This window comes from Zootoca vivipara, chromosome 1 (genome assembly GCF_963506605.1).
Source record: "Zootoca vivipara chromosome 1, rZooViv1.1, whole genome shotgun sequence".
Lineage (NCBI taxonomy): Eukaryota > Metazoa > Chordata > Lepidosauria > Squamata > Lacertidae > Zootoca > Zootoca vivipara.
In genome coordinates this window covers 27,412-46,273 of record NC_083276.1, presented here as the reverse complement: position 1 = coordinate 46,273, position 18,862 = coordinate 27,412, and the positions used below count along the sequence as shown (strand labels likewise).

Below are 18,862 nucleotides of genomic sequence, written 5' to 3'. Positions count from 1 at the left end.
TCTTTGCCAGGTTCAATTTCCGGATAAAGTATGTGTCTAGTGCTCAGAACCAGGGGGCGGATGCATTGTCCCGAAAACCGGAGTATTCCGGAATAGAGACCGGGTCAGAACGGAGATTGATCCTGAGCCCCGAACAACTGCAGCTAGCAACAATGACAGCATTAGAACGGTCAGACTTTCTGCAACAAACGCAGGAGGATGGGTTCGCTAGAGAGAAGAGGAAGGCAATACGAAAGGGGGAAGTCCAGGTGAAGGAGTTTACTGAGAGAGGAGGGCTGCTGTACAAGGGAGAGGCTCTCTATGTGCCCGAAGGAGAGCTTCGTGCTAGGGTGCTGAGACAATGCCATGACAGTCCAACAGCAGGACATTTTGGGCAGTGGAAGACGGAACGTCTGGTATCAAGGGATTTTTGGTGGCCACGGATGCAGGAGGAGGTCAAGGAGTATGTCCGAGCATGTGAAGTGTGCCAACGGGCCAAAAGACCTCGCGAAACACCAGCCGGGCTTCTTCAACCACTGCCCACGCCACAAGCGCCGTGGGAAGGTATTGCTATGGACTTTATCACTGATTTGCCCGAGTCGCAGAAGCAGACAGTGGTTTGGGTGGTAGTAGATCTGTTCTCCAAGATGGCACATTTTGTTCCTTGCAAGAAATTACCATCAGCACAGGAGACCGCTCAACTCTTCATAGAACATGTGTTTAAATTACATGGATTGCCACAGAAGATTGTGTCAGATAGGGGAACGCAATTTACCTCTCAGTTTTGGAGGCGACTGATGCAACTGCTGAAAGTGGAGGTGTGCCTCTCTTCGGCTCGGCACCCTCAGACAAACGGGGAGGCCGAACGGACGAACGCGACGTTGCAACAGTACCTACGTTGTTACGTGAATTATCAACAGGATGACTGGGTTGGGAAACTAGCGTTGGCTGAGTTCGCTTATAATAATGCCGTACACACTTCTACACAGCAGACGCCATTTTTTGCCTGCCATGGGCGACATCCACGGATGTTTCTGGGTCAGGGGGACAGTCTGGCAGTGCCTGCAGCTGAACAGTTCGCAGAAGAAATGGAATCGCTGCACAGTATTCTGAGAGAACAGCTAGAAAAGGCGAAGGCTCAGTATAAGGCCGAAGCTGATAAACACCGACAAGTGGGCAAGGAGATACGGGTAGGGGACCAAGTTTGGCTATCCACTAAAGATTGGCCGAGCAAGGGACGTTGTAGGAAGTTACTGCCGCAACGGGTAGGGCCATTCGAAGTGTTGGAACAAATTAATCCTGTTTCGTATGAGTTACGCTTACCGGCTTCAATGAAGATGTACCCGGTGTTCCATCGATCACTCCTATCTCCAGTAACGCCAAGACACCAGTATCAGAAGAGGAAGGAGCCACCACCCTTGCCCATCTGGGTGGAGGGTGAACCGGAATATGAAGTGGTTGAGCTATTAGACTCTCGTAGAAGAGGCAGGGGGGTACAGTATTTGGTGGCTTGGAAAGGGTACGGACCAGAGGAGAACTCGTGGGTGAATGCGAGCGATATACATGCATCCAGGCTGCAGAGAGAGTTTCACCGTAGGTACCCTAATAAACCCAAACCCCCGGGTTGGGTAGAGGAGCAGGCAGAACAGGCAGATTGGGAAGCTGAAATGAATGGTGGGTCTGAAGAGGAGAAAGAAATAGAAGAGCCGCAACCGGGTTGCAGTTATTGGGGAAGTGAAGAGGGAGAATGGTGGGAGGTATCTCATAACGCCCCAAGTAAGGAAGTACGAAGGCAGGAGGAAGGAGAAGAGGCCCCTAGAGGGGGGGATGATGTTAGGTTAGAGCCGATAAGTGATGAGGCTCAGCTGTCGGACTTGGCTGATAGCCCGGAACTGGAAGGGAGGCATGTTTTGATAAGGGCTGAGGAACTGGCTGGGAGGGGTGAGCAAATGCCAGAAGCTCATCAAACCTCAGAAGAGAGTTTGTCCGAGCCTGTTCCTGGGTCTTTAAGGTTAAAAGAACGCAGGAGGGGAGGGTTACAGGATAAGAGGAAATTGCAATACAGACGGAAGCAGAGGGAGGTGTTTGAGCGTAGGGTTAAAAGGAGACGGAATCACGCTAGAGAGCTAGATGAGTCATCATCTGATTAACTAGTGGCCTTGAGCATGATGTGGCAGTCTGCCTTTGTTTTTTCTATTTGGAATAAATTTCACTATTCACAAAAAGACTGTGTACTAGCCATTGCTGTTGCTTACATATATATATATATGACCTCAAAATTCTTATAACAATCCCCCATTTGGGGCTATAATTTTTCTTAAAAATTGTTGCCCCACAAAAGAATAACCAGATGTGTTGTTTTAGTACTTTGGGAGAAGCATTTCTCAAAAATGGTCTATGTATTACATTTAACAGGATGGTCCACCAATATTGACTGGAAAGTGCAGTTTGCTTTTTTACCCTTTTGTGTGTTCTCAGGTGTCAAAAGCTAGCTCTCCTCTGGTTGCACACCTCCATCGTGGCACAGCAGCAACAATCCCTGGTGAATCCCCTTAGGGCTTTCATATTGACCATGTCGCCTGGCACCCCCCATAGCTGCCACAGGTTTGGACATGTCATGAGAGAGATGCCTTTGCCTTGGGCTTCCTATGGGCCTTTATTATTATAGGCTCTGGCCTTGCACTGTAGGGAGTTGCCCAGTTGCTCTTAAAGGAAGAAAGCTACTTGCACCTTGGATACACTTGCCCAATTAGAATTGAAGCCAAATTAAAATTTATACAGCCCCATAAAACATGTCCAAATTAGTCAAATTTAACTCTAAAAGGGATCATTCCTGTTAAATCAAGACATAAATACCTTCATTTATCTGGTGTTTAATGGATCTTGGAGCTTATTCTTGGTAAAATGAGTAAAAACAATTTTAAAAATGTGTAGAGTAGGTTGGTACACTGCAGAGTGCCAGGTGGGACAAGAAAACGTGGTCATAAGTTGATCTAATCTAAATACTGGACTATGCAATATCCTGATCTTTTAAAGGGCATACAATGCATGGCAATAATACAAAAAAAAAACATTGGGACACTATACATTAAACATAAAAAACAATTAAACACAAAATTGGTTCACACACACCCCTCCTTGTGGAAATAACATACTGTCAGACATAGTTCAATGTTTCTGTTGAATATCACACAACATAAAACATAATCATATATCAGTTGCGTATCTTGAGGCCAATTCTTAATAGGGCACAGAGTCTTGAAGTCAAAAGAGAGCGTATGTCCTTGCAATTCACTTTCCCTTGCCCCTCTTCAGTCTGTTTCTTTTTGGAAGGAGATTTTGAAGATGCTGTGGCTACTTTGGAAAATCTGATGTCTGTTGTTGTTGCAGATAATAAACAGTCTTATAGTCAAAATCCTTAAAACTTTTCAACAATAGTTCCCCCCTTTCTCCCCCCTCCCTTTTGTCCCCAAAAGTCCCAAAAAAGTCATTTATGGAAACAATGGCTGTGGGCTTTCTCATGCTGTTCAGCTGCTGTAGGTTCATTATTCAGTCTTCAGAAATACAGTCTGCAGAGGGACAGGAGTGCTTGGAACTAAAAGACAGTTAGGAAGGAAGGAGTGGGAAAACAAAAGGGGAGAATATCCTACAGTATTTCTAAAAAAATTGTCGGGAAGCTGTAAATGATACACATCCTTTTGAAAATAGGCCTGCAGGGGGTTGGGGCCTGAAGATATAATTAGTTAATGATAAATAGTCAAGAAAGGGGAGAATATTCTAGAAATTTCTTCTTGGGAAGCTGTAAATAATATAGTTAAGCAATTTATTCATTTAAATATTACTATTATCATTCATATTTAATTACTGCTGTTATTGTCTACTCAGTCAGTTTAATTTACTTCACCTAGTTTGGCTGTGGAGGAAACAAAGGACACAATCGATAAGTTATTAACATTTTCCTTATGTGGTTCTGAATTCTCTTTGAGGTTCACGTATCTTGTTTGAAAGGGATTAATATTATTATTATTATTATTTACAGGAAAGAATGAGTTAGATGCTACATTTGTATGCACAGAAAGAAAAAGTAGAAATACAAAAAAAAATACAAAAATAAAACAAAATAAAATTTAGATTACCACTCACACAACAATTTTTCAAATGAAATTGGACTTATCAGATTTTAAAAAAAGAATTATAAATGGAATCAGATTATTTATAAGCTAAAGAGAAGCGTCAAAGGCAAAGAGAAATGAAATTACTGTTTGTATCTCCTCACTCCTCACTTTTTTTTTCTTTTTTTTTGTGCTGTGGAAGAAAAAGAATTGGGAAAACACTCAATCATTGCTACATTAGAAAAGGGAGGGTTATATTAACGTAGGGTAATGCTTCAGGGTGAAATGCAAATGGGAGATAAGTATCCATCCTGAGTACCTGCTAGGAAAGAACAATGGAGCCTTTTGTTTGCATAGTCTGTCAACTGGTAGACAGCAATTTTCTATGAATTTCCAAGTGTGGAGGGGGCTTGTTTAGGTGGCATGTCCCCCCCCCCATTGGGAGATAATTTTGCATTAAGTTTCTGAAAGAATTTCTCCGCACCCTGAATCTCAGTATCCTGCTGGAAGGGGGAAATTATTTCATGTGAAAATCTTGTCAGGAAATGTTGTTCCTAAAATGTATAGGTATACAGTGGGAGAGCTGTGAAAAGTTTTGCATGTTGAACTAGAATTGGCAGCTTCTAAACAGTTGATGGTTCAATGGTTCTTTATCTATTTATTTTTACATAAGGAAATTAGAATTTAAGTTTCATGTGCAAAGCATAACCTTGAACCTCTTAATTAATTTATAAACTACTCAAGAGACAGACATATAGTAGGAGTACTCTGCTATTTATACCTGTGGAAAGAATCTGGCATGTTAAGATTTTGAAACTTGGCAACCATTTAACTTTGATGGACCAGTAACACACATGAGGTTGTTTTCCCTCAGTGGTTCAAAGCTTTAAATTAAGAAATTTGAATAATATTTCATGAGCAGATTATAACTTTTTCGCCCCTTAGTTAAAACCTCCTTTTTCTCCTCTATTTTCCTCTTCAAGCTGACATAGCCTCTGTGCATGTACAGAGTTCATGATTCGGCAGTCTATTATACCATTTTTTAAAGTGCTGCACCTCTTGACCAGTAGTGATGTATGGAAGTGAGAGCTGGACCATAAAGAAGGCTGATCGCCGAAGAATTGATGCTTTTGAATTATGGTGCTGGAGGAGACTCTTGAGAGTCCCATGGACTGCAAGAAGATCAAACCTATCCATTCTTAAGGAAATCAGCCCTGAGTGCTCACTGGAAGGACAGATCGTGAAGCTGAGGCTCCAATACTTTGGCCATCTCATGAGAAGAGAAGAATCCTTGGAAAAGACCCTGATGTTGGGAAAGATTGAGGGCACTAGGAGAAGGGGACGACAGAGGACAAGATGGTTGGACAGTGTTCTCGAAGCTACGAACATGAGTTTGACCAAACTACGGGAGGCAGTGCAAGACAGGAGCGCCTGGCGTGCTATGGTCCATGGGGTCACGAAGAGTCGGACATGACTAAACGACTAAACAACAACAACCTCTTGACCAAATTACCATCTGAATAAAGGAAGGGAAGGGGAAAGAGTAGATTTAAAAATAAGGTTAGATTTCAAACAAAAGATAGAAACATAGCAGTGTTGTTGTTGTTTTCAGAGCCAGTTTAAATTCGTTTTCCTAGTTTGGAGTCCTAATACAATTTGATACATTGTTTCTTGTTTCTTGCTGCTTAAGAAGCAGGCTTATAAACCTTAAACTAACTTGGAAGCTGCAATAAAAGTTGGGTCAGATTAAAGTCCTAATGAAGTCACCAAATAAACATCTCATACCCCAGGCAAAATAAATCTCGATTTGCCCCCTTTATCTACAGGGTTTTGGGGTGCAGACTTGTATTCAAGAATATTTCACAAATGTGGATTATTATTATTAGTGTGCTTTCCCTCTAGTCATTAGCGGAACAATGACCCGCCCCCTTATGTATGGGTAAATGACCAGTCAGAATTCATAAATTGCAAATGTTTGTTTGTTTTAAATAATTTATTACAGCCATGGCAGACTAAATTCTCTGCCCCCTTATGTATGGGGAATGGCCATAGAGCCAGAATTCATAAAATCCTTTGCATTCTCGTTGATTTTCAGCCTTACCAATTCCAGACAAAAATTTCTGGCCCTTTATTTACAGGGATGGTCAAGGCTCATTCTGCTTGATTATGAATTTGTATGTGCTTGAACTGTTGGCTGGAGTTTTGCAGTTAAAAAAATAGCTGACAATATGGTGGGGGGGAAAAAAACCCAGACATTCATTTTCAATGTATGATATACCATCTCTACCTCTTTCTAAGTGGCACCTCAAACTCTTCATGCCAAACTTTAAAAATCTATCTTTCCATCCTTCTCCACCAAAGAGTAAAGCTTGACTGAATTCAGGCCATTTCACTAAGCCACCAGAGTTTAAACTCACTTTTCAGTGCTTGAGTAATCTAGTCCACCCCTTCTGAATTATGGGGATCTCAACACTATCACCGCCCTTAGGATTCACATACATTTGAGTACAGATGCCTGACTGGGAAGGAAACACAGGCTATGCCCTATCACGGAAGCACACGTGTGTACTAAGGGAAAAATAAGGAAGGGGAAGATTAAAAGTACCAACGTTATATAGAAGCCTTTAGCAAACCTTAAGATTGGATAAAGATTGGGAAATGTTCAAGACTTTCATATGTGCTTAAACTTTAAACCTTAATAGACAAAGTGATACAAACTTATATAATCACTCCATAAAAAACAACAATGACACTCTTGTTCCAACTCTGAAAACCAATAATCTTTCCTTGCCAGAAAGCAGAGCTGGGCTGAATTTCAACCCATCACCGCATCAGACACATTGCCTTTCACATAGCTCTAAAATGGGGTTTAGAAGGGACCCTGAGGTCATTTAGTCTAACCCTCTAAGATACAGGATTCACAAGATTTGAATGAAAATACCAACTTTATACAGAACCCTTTAGCAGATGAGTTGTTTTTTTCTTAAGAGACTGATATGGGGAGCCCAACAATAACCCTTCTGTCCAACACAATTGAAGTTAAAACTAGACTCAGATAGACAATTCCTGGCTATGGAAGCTCTACTTTTGACAAACAAATCACCTTTATTGGAATAGCTGTTCAATTTTCCTTTAGTCAATATTCCTCTAGTCACTTGGAGAAAGACTCCCTTTTAGAGCCTCTCTCAATAACAAACATTTGCGCACCTCATGAAGTGAACATTTTCAAGTTTCAAAATATTTTCAAAGCATTGAGCAAGCATTTTCAAACTTACTACTCTTTATTTTCCTTCATCCTGCCCCCTCTTTTTACTTTTGGAGAGGAAAAAATGGCCTTCTACAGCCTCTTTAAAACAAACCTTTACACACTACTTCCACTCTTTTAAAGATTTGCCATGTTTTTGGGTTGATCAAGCCCTTACATAAGATTATTTAAGCAAGCTTGCCTTATTATTATATTATTTTAAACTATGTGTGCTTTAAAAAGGCAGTCTGTGGGTGTCATGGCCAAATTTTAAACACAAACCCCTAATTTCCTAAACCTGGATTACATCTCTCATTTACTTTAAGGGGAACAATGAACTATAGCAGACACAAGGAACAGACACACATACACTTAACAGACAACACATATAACAGACAACATGTAACGTGTAAACATTCTGAAGGGGGTACTGGTCTTCCAGGGTCAATTTTAAAGTGGAGATTCTCTGTATGTTAAAGGAACCTCCTGGTAGCCATTTCCCCTCATCTGGGTGGTCCATAGTAAATCGGACCCAATGTTTTTTCTTACAAAGTTTTTGCAATTGGTTCCCTTCAAGCTTGTCCGCCCCGGGGATTTCGTGCCAATTTAAGAGAATGAATTGGAGTGGACTTTCATCCTCAAAGTCCTTACCGGAGCCAAGCCTCAGTTGTGCTTTGCCTCGGTTGGGAGTCTGGGAAAGGAATTCCTTAGAGTGGGTTGTACCCATTTTACTTCTGTCTTTTTATACTGCAGTTCGGGTCCCCGACCCTATTCCTTGGACACTCTAACTTCCCGAGTCTATGACTCACCCCCACGTTCTAGTGGTGTTCCTGCCTACCGTTCGCGTGCACTAACTACTAGGCGGCTGGTGCAGCTAAAACCCTGTTGGAACCCTCCCACTGGTCATCAATTGCCTGAGGGTTCCACAGCAACTTCCCTGCCTCTTACACACTAGACTCAGATCCTACTGAACGCTTGCCTATGCAATGTCAGGTCGGAACTGAGGAATACAAAGTAGGAAGAGGAACGGGCGCACTTGCAATCTCTGATCATGGGTCATACCCAACAAGGGTCGCCATGGCAGAGGGGCGTCTTCACCCGAAGATTAAGAGCAGAGGAATAGGAAACAGAGCTGGGATAGCCAGATTCCCAGATTGGTAGAAAAGCGACAGTTTGCTCAGACTTCTGCTCAGTTTGGCAGAAGGGAGCTGGGACAGTCTTTCTAAGCTCTGCGTTTAACGTAAAGACTGTTGCCCTGGACCTCAGTTCTACTTTATAACTGTGCCTGGCAGCCTTGCTGCAACTAAGGTCCAAAGAGGAGAGTAGAAAAGGATAGTCCAAGCGGAGAAATAGATTTTTAGTTGCTGTGGTTCTTAGCTCACCCAAGGTGTCCCCTTTTAATACTCACGACCGATCCTTTCAGTCGAATCCCGTTGTCTCCAGCTTCCAACTGGTTCCTGAAGAAAAACAGCCTTGTCCCCTTTTACGTTGCTTCGTCCTGGGGGTCCCGCTTGGACTCTCAATTACTACCAAGTGCCTCGGGTCCTGAGGTTGGTTTACCCCCCTGCAAAAGGGGCAGGGGCACGCTGGGTTCCCCTTCCCCAGTGAACCCGGAGCTCAAGGCAAAACTGGGGTCCCCGAAGTGGTCGCCAAATTGAAGTAAAATTTAAGCTGGTTCCTATGAACCCAGAGAAATGGATCCTGACCCAGGGAGAGCCCAAGGATCCAGGCAAACAGACGAATTTAAGCGTCTCCTGCCCACCAAATAACAGAGACCAAACCAGGACGTACGAAGCAAGGCACTTTTATTTCGCTGTTGCAACAGGGTCCTTCCTCTCATGCAGGAGAACAAGGAAGGGACCCCAAACAGAGGTGTCTTGCCCTTAAAAAGAAATTTGAAATTGGTTTCAGCCCACCCCCCAGAAGCATCATCCATATGTCACAGAAGGGGTGTAGCCCAAGACCGCTCTCCCTAGATTCATCATAGGTACATCATGAAAGGGGAGGTCTGGTGGCAGTAATCTGAGCATCCTGGACCCTGCCCCCTGCCCCCCAAACCTAATCAACAAAAGAGAGAGATATTTACATTTCCCTGTTTCCCAGCCAAGTTAATCACACCCTTTTGTCTGGCACCCAGGTATCAGGATGCCAGGGATTATCACTTTAATTCCTGAGACAATGAGAAGGTTCCCCCCCACTCCCCTTCTTCCTTGCAGAGGAACACCTGGTCAGAGAGAGAGTCAAAATGGTGTCAGAAAGGCCTGTCTTCCTGTGCTGCTTCAGACATGTGCCTGTACTGTACATTCATGTACATGTTTTATGAACAATTATTATATATATATATATATATATATATATATATATATATATATATATATGAATGACCTCAAAATTCTTATAACATATGCATCCTGGTCAGAAGCAACCATCCTTCTGAATCCCATTTGCTGGAAACTACTGGACGGGAGAATTGCTCTTGTGCTCAAATCCTGCATGAAGGTTTCCCACAGGCATCTGCTTGGCTACTAGACTAGAAAGGGCCATTGACCTGGTCCAGCAGGCTCTTCTCAAGAACATCATGTGGAAGCATCTGCTTCAGTGTCCACACTTGGGAAGGATGTGATCCCACACCATCAGATTATTCATAGACTGGGGAAACCCCAATTAATTGTGAGGAAAGTTCAGGTTGTCACTTGGATGAGGGTGACATCATGGGGACTGCAAAAGCCCTGAAGCCATGAAGTGCATTGAATCCCCTTGGACCTGCGCCCCCAGAGGGTGAGCCACCAGCTCCTTCCCTGCTACCACCTCTCTAGTTGGTCAGTCTCTGTAGTTCCCTGGGCAAGCAGATGTCCAGCTGTTCTGAAGGGAGAAACAGGTTTGCTGTGTGATGAAATGTGCTGTGACTCATTCCTGGCCTTCTTAAAACAACCCAGAATTCAGAGTGGGACAGGCTGCAGGAGACAGAAAAGATGCTGCAGCAGTGTGAAAGAGAGAAGCAGAGACACCCCAAAGCAGTGAGCTTTGGCTGGGGCTTGTGTGTTCCTGGGAGGTGCCTGGTGGAACTTTGGGGGGAGTGAGATGCTGCACGCTGGGCCCACCTTGCTGTGAGCCAGCAGGAACCTTCTGCACGTGCCAGGAGAGTCCTGCGTTTTGGAGGCTCTGTGGGTGGCTGAGTGTGCCTGCATCTGCCTTGGCTTTCCTTCAAGGGCCTCCCACCCACCTCCGGTGGTGACCTTTGGCCACAGAAAGTTGCAGTTGTTATCTTGAAGACCAACAGAAGGCGATTGGCTAGCAGCCCAGCCCCACCTTCATCTGAGCAGCTTTGCATATTTTGGGCTGTGATAAACAGCCTCCCTTCATCCTGCAATCTGGTGGAGCGCAGTTTTTGGTCATGGAGATTTGGGGGGGCCCTGGCATATTTCTTCTGTTATGTGCTGCTTGCCTCTTCTTCCTCTCAGCTCGGAGGAAGGCACCTGCCTGCCAGAGGCTCCCTCCAGGCCCCTGGCCCCTGCCCTGGGTGGGGAACATCCTGCAGCTGGACACCAAGGACTTCCCCGGATCCTTGGAGAAGGTAAGCCAGCGTCCAGTATGGGCAGGTGGGGGCTGGCAAGCTAGCCTGGCATGGAGCCCCACGGCACCCCAGGGCCTGCCCAGCAAGAGGCCTGAGTAGTTCACCCTCTTGGTCTTCTCAGTCAGGAGGCTCTAGATATTTGCAAACCAAGCTTCACTTTGCAATGTGAGGGTTCCCAGGAGGCTGCTTTGGAGCAAGGGGGGGATCACATCCTGCAGCGTGCCTCTGCCACCCTGTCTCAAGGAGACACACATGGTGGTGAGGCTGCAGGACGCACTGGGGCCCGATAAGGGTAGTCCTGCCCTTCTAGGCTTCCCAGAGGAACCACCTAAGACAGGGGTCAGCAACCTTTTTCAGCTGTGGGCCAGTCCACTGTCCCTCAGACCATGTGGTGGGCCGGATTATATATATATATATATATATTTTGGGGGGTGAATGAATTCCTATGTCCCACAAATAACCAAGAGATGCATTTTAAATAAAAGGACACATTCTGCTCATGTAAAAACATGCTGATTCCCGGATCATCCGTGGGCCGGATTGAGAAGGCGATTGGGCCGCATCTGGCCCACGGGCCTTAGGTTGCCTACCCCTGACCTAGCAGCTCCTCCTCACAGCAGCACCAAATGGCTGCAGGAACCACCAGCAAAGAAGACTCTGCCCAGGTAGGCAGGCCAAAGGCACCTGGCTCAAAATAAGCAGTCCTATTCTTTTTTAATTATTCTTTAAATTTGATTTTAAATATATATATAAACATACAAAAACAATTCAAGATCCAACTATCAAGATTACTCTAGTTACAGAAATTACAGGGAGGGGGGGCACATCTTTAAAGTTGTTAAATGTTACAAATATTATGCCTGAATGTATCCTTTTGACTTGACAGCTCAGGGAAAATACCTAGCTTTATAAATCATATAAAATCAACCCCTTTGCCAAAGTTCCTCCATCCCAACGCCATTTTGCCCTTGGAAAAAGGACTCTTTTCTCTGCCACCTCCCTAAACTTGAAGACATGTATACACACCTCCTACCCCAGGAAATGCCCAGAGGTGACAATTGCTGAGCTCATTGGTCTCCAAGGGAAGCCAAATCTCATCACGGGACTTGTCTCAGGCTCCAGACATGCAAAGGAAGATCTATTGTGCTTTTGAGTCTTCTTCTTCTTTGGCGATCCCTCATAGCCAAGTAAGATTGTCTTCCATAAACACGGTTTTAACAATGAGTCCGTAAGTGACTGTGGAGGCCAATTTTGGACCCACACGTGTTTGCCTATGCTAATCCTATCCTTGGGTGCCCCGACACATTTCCCTTATAAAATAAAAAATTCCTTTCAGTAGCACCTTAGAGACCAACTAAGTTTGTCATTGGTATGAGCTTTCATGCACACAAAAACTCATACCAATGACAAACTTAGTTGGTCTCTAAGGTGCTACTGGAAGGAATTTTTAAATTTTGTTTTGACTACGTCAGACCAACACGGCTACCTACCTGTAACATTTTCCTTATGTTAATCATGTGTAACCCTCCCCCTTTCTGAAATTTTGGTGATGTAGCAATGATGTATTGATGATACTGTACGAACTGTATCCTGGGATGTGGTGGGAAGTTTTAAAAGTCAGTGTCGCCCCATGCTCTGGGTTCTCTCGCGGCTGTTGAACCTGTTGCGCAACGATAAAGGATCTAAGTCTACTGACCGCTGTTTTGCTCCAAATTACTTGGCTGGAATTTACATGTTTTACTGACCCCATGGACCCGTGGGGACTTGTACCCCGATGAGCTGGGCTGTTGAGTAGTCTCTCAACCCAGAATTTTCCTTAACACTCTGAATTTCCTGACTTCCTCCCATCCCTTCCAAGGGTCTTAATGATAATATTTACCACTGCATATCAATACTTATCCAAATTTTTATCCTTCCAAATTATCCATACTTTCCATTACTTTTGTTACGGGGGAAAAATCTAGGTGCGAGGCTGCTCAGCCACCTAGCTCGTCAGGCAGAGCCTGCAGGTCACTGCGAAACAAAGAAGGAGTCCAGCCACCAACCAGAGCAAATAGCGTAGAGTAGACCAAAGTATATTGCGCAACAGGTTCAAAGAGGAATTGAACCCAGAGCATGGGGTGACATTGACTTTTTAAACTTCCCACCACACCCCAGGATACAGTTCGCACAGCATCACTTATACATCATCTTTACATCTGTCACCAAAGGGGAGGGAAAGGCAGGGGTTACATTAGTTCAACCGTGGCAAACATGTCCAGACAAGTCCTTGGTTCAAGATTAGCATAAGCAGACATGTCAGGGCAAGACCCAGGCATAAGGTTAGCATAGGCAAACACCTCTAAAGTCCCATCACCCAGAGTACAATAGATGTCTGGACCCCTTCGCAGGTCTGGTGATGGGATTGCCGGTAAGCTTTCCTTGGCCAGCAGTCAGCTCAGCAATTGTCACCACTGGGCACTTCCTGGATTCCCTTTTCAAGGGCAAAATAGCATTGGAATGGAGGAAACTGGCAAAGGAGTTGATTTTATATGATTTTTAAAGCTAGGTAACTTCCCTGAGCTGTCAAGTCGAAAGGATACATTTATGCATATTATTTGTAACATTTAACAACTTTAAAGATGTGCCCTCCCCCGTAATTTCCGTAACACTTTACAAGTATGTTGAAAATCCTGCTAATGTTTTAACCTGCTTACAATGGTCTCGTAAATTATGAACTTTCCCCATTTTAAAAAAAAGTTATTCTTGATTTCTGAGCTTCCCAGTTAATTTTGCCATTTCGGCATAGTCCATCAACTTGGTTTGCCAAAATAAGCAGCCCTCTTCTTGTGCTCCCTGTGAGGAGCCCAGAAGGGCACATCCTGTGGCGCTGGAGGCTGGGCCGGGGCTCTTGGGGGACAGCCTGAGGGTCCCCCCCAGAGAGTCAGCCTCTGCTTGCACGAAGGAAGCCTGCCCACCTCCCTCCCTCCTCCTCTCACAGCTCAGCCAGAAGTATGGGCCCATCTTCACCATTCACCTGGGCTCTGAACGGGTCGTGGTGCTCTATGGGCATGAAGTGGCGCAGGAGGCCTTGCTGGCCCAGAGAGACGCCTTCGGGGCCAGAGGAAACAACCCCATTCTGGCTAAAACAACCGGCGGAACAGGTTGGTTTCCAGAAGAGCTGCATACCAGCACATGCACAGCCTCCAGCCCCTCAGGCAGAGCCCACATGGGTTTGTTCAAAATATTTATGGGCTGCTTTCTAAGGTGTGGCTTATGCAAGGCAGTGAACGCAACACAGGAGTGCCCCCCCCCCGCCACCCATTAGGTCTCTGCTGGGTATTTGACAGACTAAGGTCCGCAGGTCCCCTTCATGGGGGGAGGGGCTTTAAGGCCCAGAGGCCAGGAACTGGGGGAAAGTAAGTATTGGGGGAGTTCCTTGTTCCAAGTAGTTTTGTGTTCTGGATGCCCCCCCATCTCCATTCCTGCTGTCATTTTCTGCAGAAATCCAGACCCAAGTCTGTGGGCATCAGAAAGGCAGATTGTTTTCCCCTGTGCAATGAGGCCGAATCCTGCACATGCCCCATTCTCCTCCTCTCTAATTGCCCTATTGAGCATCCTTGGCTCCTGTGGTGTGTGAGAGAGAGACAGACAGACAGACAGACAGACAGACAGACAGACAGACAGACAGAGATGGTGGGATTCCACCCTCTGCTGCTCAGCTTATGGCAGAGGGTCATCACAGCCCTGCGGTGGGGGGGAAGCATCCTGGCCCTTTGCCCCTCATGCATTGCCTTCCTCTCTGCGTGTCCTCAGGAATTGGCTTCAGCAACGGGGAGACGTGGAGGCAGCTGCGGCAGTTTGCTGTTGCCACCTTGGGCAGCTTGGAGGTGGGGAAAAGGAGCTTAGAGGAGAGGATCCAGGAGGAGGCTAGTTTCCTGGTGGAGAGACTCAGAAACACAAATGGTAAGGAGGCCTCTTTTCCTCACCTCCAGACCACACGGTGCTACGGGCTCCTCAAGCAGACCTTGCTCCAAGCAGACTTCTTTTATTCCAAGTAGCAAATGGCTGGTGGCTCATAGAATCATAGAACTGTGAAGTTGGGAGGGACCCCGAGGGTCTTCTAGTCCAACCACCTTCAAAATGCCAGACTGTGCTAACTTTTTGGCTCCACAGGACAGATTCTGATCAGGACTGGCCTTGTGGGCAGAAGGGATCAGGCCAAGGGGAGCCCGTCTAGGCCAGCCTCCTGTTCTCACAGGGGCCAAGCAGATACCCCATCAGAGGCAGTTTTAGGGTAGCATGATACACCCTGCAGGGGGCGCCAAAACAAGGCTGTAGAACAGAGTGGGGGTGTGTGGATTGTAGTGTCACATAGGGCGCCACTGAAACGTGAGAGCCCAAAGTCTGCCACTGCCCCCATGGGAAACCCCCAAGCAGGATCCGAGTGCAAAAACAGTCCCTCTTGTGGGATTCAGAATCATTGCTGACTCTGGCTGTGGAGGCAAAGCAGAGCCAACCTGGCCAGAAGCCATCCTTAGTCCTCTCCCTTGGGTCTGAAGATGGGCCCTTACCCTTCCTGGCCTTGGAGGGGAGCCTGACCGGATGCAGCTGGGATCTCCCCACAGCCTCAAAATGATGCCCCTGTTTGCGCCCTGGCAGGAAGACCCTTCGACCCATCTCACTTCCTCAGCCAGGCAACTGCCAACTTCCTCTGTTCAGTTTCCTTTGGGAGTCGTTTTGACTATGAAGATGAGGAGTTCCAGGGATTCATCCGCCTGGTTCAAGAAAATGCCCTTCTCCAGTCCAGCCCAATGACAAAGGTGAGCACACAGGCAGGAGGAGGGGAGGGGCCACTGGTGGGTGACCCTCTGTATAGGATGTGCAGGGAGGGCAAAAGATGGTTGAGGTTCCTTTCTTCCTGTGGGGCAAGAAGTGACCCGTCACATAATCTACACCTGAGGGAACACGGGGGGGCCCTTCTGTGATGGTGCCCCCCTCCCCAGCACTTCCTGACTCTGGTCTGTGTCTGCTCCTGCTGCCCCCATCTCCCTCTGCCAAGAGGCACAGACAGACAGACATGCTCCCTTTCAGACTGCATCCAGGGCATCCTCACTGCCTATTGGGGAAGCTACAATCCATATCTATCCTGTATCTATCCTATGAAATGCTGCATTTTGATGTGTTTCCCCCCCAAATCAGCTTTGATCAGAGTTGAGAAAAAATGGTAATGTACACACAGCCACACAGTTTGGGTCCTTTGTGGAAAACTCCCTAAAATGCCTGCACCGTCTCACTGAAAAGGCAGTCCCCGCTTCCATCAGTTGAGCTCTTCCAATTCCCCTTGCCCACCAGGTGGGGGGAGCAGGAGGGGCTGGCTAGGGTGGGTCCTCAGCAGTGGATGTGGGCTGGAGAGGTCAGCTTCCCCCCTTCAAGGGCTGAATGGGGGGAACAGCTCCAACTGCTTGCTCCCCTTAAGCCGCTCAGATGCTGGACTCCAGCTGACCAAGGAGAGGGTCAGAGTGCCTGCCCCCCCACCTGCCAATTCACCCCTGGGCTCCAGCATGGAAGGTAGCCTGCAAGAACAGAGAGCTGAGCTATGAACATCCAGAGGAGGAAGAGGTTGCGCGGGGGGGGGGGGGGCAGAGCAGCACCATCTCCTGTGTAAACTCTATGCACCACCCTGGGGGGGGGGGGAGGTTGGCTGGCTGATGTGAGCAGTTGTCGGGGTACTCAGGTCAACCTGAACATAGGGCAGGCAGACTGGAAATGCCATGGTAAGAATGGTAAGAAATGCTTCTTTTTATGGCCAGGCAACTATAGAATCCCAGAACTGTAGCGTTGGAAAGGACCAAAGGGCATCTACTCCAACCCCCTGCAATGCAGGAATCACATGATGAGCTTTACCTCCTGCTCTTCACAGCTGTACAATATTTTCCCGACAATCCTGGAATACTTCCCTGGATCTCACAAGAAGATATTTAAAAATACAGAGGAGTTAAAGCATTTCATCTCAAGGCAAGTGAAAAGACACCAGGAGACGACGAAGCCCAGCCAGCCTCAGGACTTCATCGATGCCTTTCTCATCAGGATGGAGCAGGTGGGGGCATTTCACCTGCCTCCTTGGCTGTCCTGTCCGCAGCAATCCCTGGGCCACCCTGCTTAGAAGCTGATCCGCTGTCTCACTGGGTCTCACTATGAGGCCATCCGTGGGCAGCTTCCATGTGCCATGTAGTGCGTGTGGTGCTGTGCCACCCCTGGCTGTGTGTTCAGCAGAGCCTCTCTGCCACGTTCCCAGACTGGAGGTGGCAGGGAAACATGTCTGTATGAAAGGGGGCAGCAGGGCACAGTTTTGCTCTGGAAGCCCACATCCAGGGTCAAAGCACCCCCTGCTCCCACCTTATGCTGGGCCACGGCAGCAGGGGCAGAGGGAGGGGGCACAAAGGGCTTTATTTTGCTTCTCATTGCACCCCCACGGATGGCCTCATAGGGAGTGGGGGGTGGCTTGGGTAATGGGTGGGTGGGTGGGTGTGCTGAGGGGAGGGATCCTGGAAAGTGGCAGATTGTCCTCTCCCCTCACACAGGATGAGAGGAAGAGTTTTCCAGGACTGGGACTTATCTCTGCATTGCAAACATGACAGACAGGCCCAGCCCCAAATCCTTGGGAGGTGTTTGTGGTGGAATCCTGTAATGGCAGAGTTACTTTGGGCAAATAATGTGTTTTGTGCATCTTTCGTCTCTTCCAACCTCCCTACAGGAGAAACAGAACAGCTGGTCAGTGTTTGATCTTCAAGCTTTGGTGAGGAGCACCTTAGACCTTTTCATTGGAGGAGCAGAATCCACCAGCCTCACCCTGAGTTATGCCCTCCTGACTCTCATGAAGCACCCAGAGGTCAAAGGTAGGCAGCACCCTGACAGAAGGGGGGGCTTCTAGGTTGGGAGACTAAGGAGCTTGGAAAAGAAGAGGGCAGAGAAGAGGGACAGGAACAGAAAACCAAGCAAAAAAACAAACAAACAAACACTGACAAAATCTCACTCTTACTACATCTCATCTATTTTTACCCCAGAGAAAGTTCATCAAGAAATTGATACTGTGATTGGCTCATCACGAAGTCCTTGCATGGTGGATCTGGGAAAGATGCCCTACACAGATGCTGTCATCCATGAGATCCATCGAACCCTGGCGCTTGTGCCACTGAATCTGCCACGTGCAACCACAAAGGACACTCTCTTCAGGCAATACTTCATCCCCAAGGTCAGTTTCAGGCCTCCCAGGTGGCCTCTAAAATGGCCACCAAGAAAGCTGTGTGCAGTTTCCTTTCATCCTCAGCAGACACTGTGGAGCCTTCTGGGTATTGGTTATAGTGGAGGAGCGGATTTGAAAGTTGGGCAGGACATACTCAAGGGCTTTCCGAACACACAGCACCAGAAATGTGCAGCTGGCACTTTGCACGTGAATCAAGGCCATTCCTGCCAAGTAGTCCCCTCCATGCAGCTGCAACCAGGGCAAGCCTGAGACTCCTGAGGTGCACAGGAGCACCCAGAATGGAGGCCAGGGCTGGGGTGGGTGCAAGTCATTTCTCCCTCAGACACCTGGTCCCTGGAGGAGGTTACTGAGGGCTGCCCCTCCTGAGCCAGGCAGGGGGTGACCCCAGACCTTGAGGGCCTTGTCTGGAATGGCACCTGCAGGGCAGAGCTCTCTGCTTCCCTCTCTTTTGGAGAAGAACCTCTTGAGCCCAGGAGGGTCTCCTCTCTTTGTCCCCCCACCAGGGCACCACAGTCTTCCCTGCTCTGAAGCCTTCGCTGCATGACAGCAGAGAATTCCCCAACCCACTGCTGTTTGATCCTGGGCATTTCCTGGATGATAATGGAGGTCTGAAGGAGAGCAAATTCTTCATCCCACTTTCCGTAGGTAAATAGATGCACCCTCATTTTACAGCTGAAAGGAATCTTGCAGGCCAAACAGGTTCTCCT

At 47.0% G+C, this 18,862-nt stretch overlaps 2 protein-coding genes across 2 annotated transcripts in view; both read left to right on the top strand.

Moving 5' to 3' along the window:
• LOC118097689 (zinc finger protein 883-like) overlaps positions 1-18,862 on the top strand; it is a 290,445-nt gene that overhangs the window by 244,272 nt on the left and 27,311 nt on the right. The window lies entirely within an intron of this gene.
• Positions 1-18,862, top strand: part of LOC118075172 (cytochrome P450 2H2) — a 33,775-nt gene that overhangs the window by 11,645 nt on the left and 3,268 nt on the right. The window contains exons 3-10 of the mRNA XM_035107367.2: positions 10,797-10,909; positions 13,890-14,052; positions 14,705-14,854; positions 15,551-15,711; positions 16,812-16,988; positions 17,646-17,787; positions 17,956-18,143; positions 18,659-18,800. Of these exons, the coding sequence (XP_034963258.2) occupies positions 10,797-10,909; positions 13,890-14,052; positions 14,705-14,854; positions 15,551-15,711; positions 16,812-16,988; positions 17,646-17,787; positions 17,956-18,143; positions 18,659-18,800 (1,236 nt within the window). The remainder of the gene's footprint in view (positions 1-10,796; positions 10,910-13,889; positions 14,053-14,704; positions 14,855-15,550; positions 15,712-16,811; positions 16,989-17,645; positions 17,788-17,955; positions 18,144-18,658; positions 18,801-18,862) is intronic.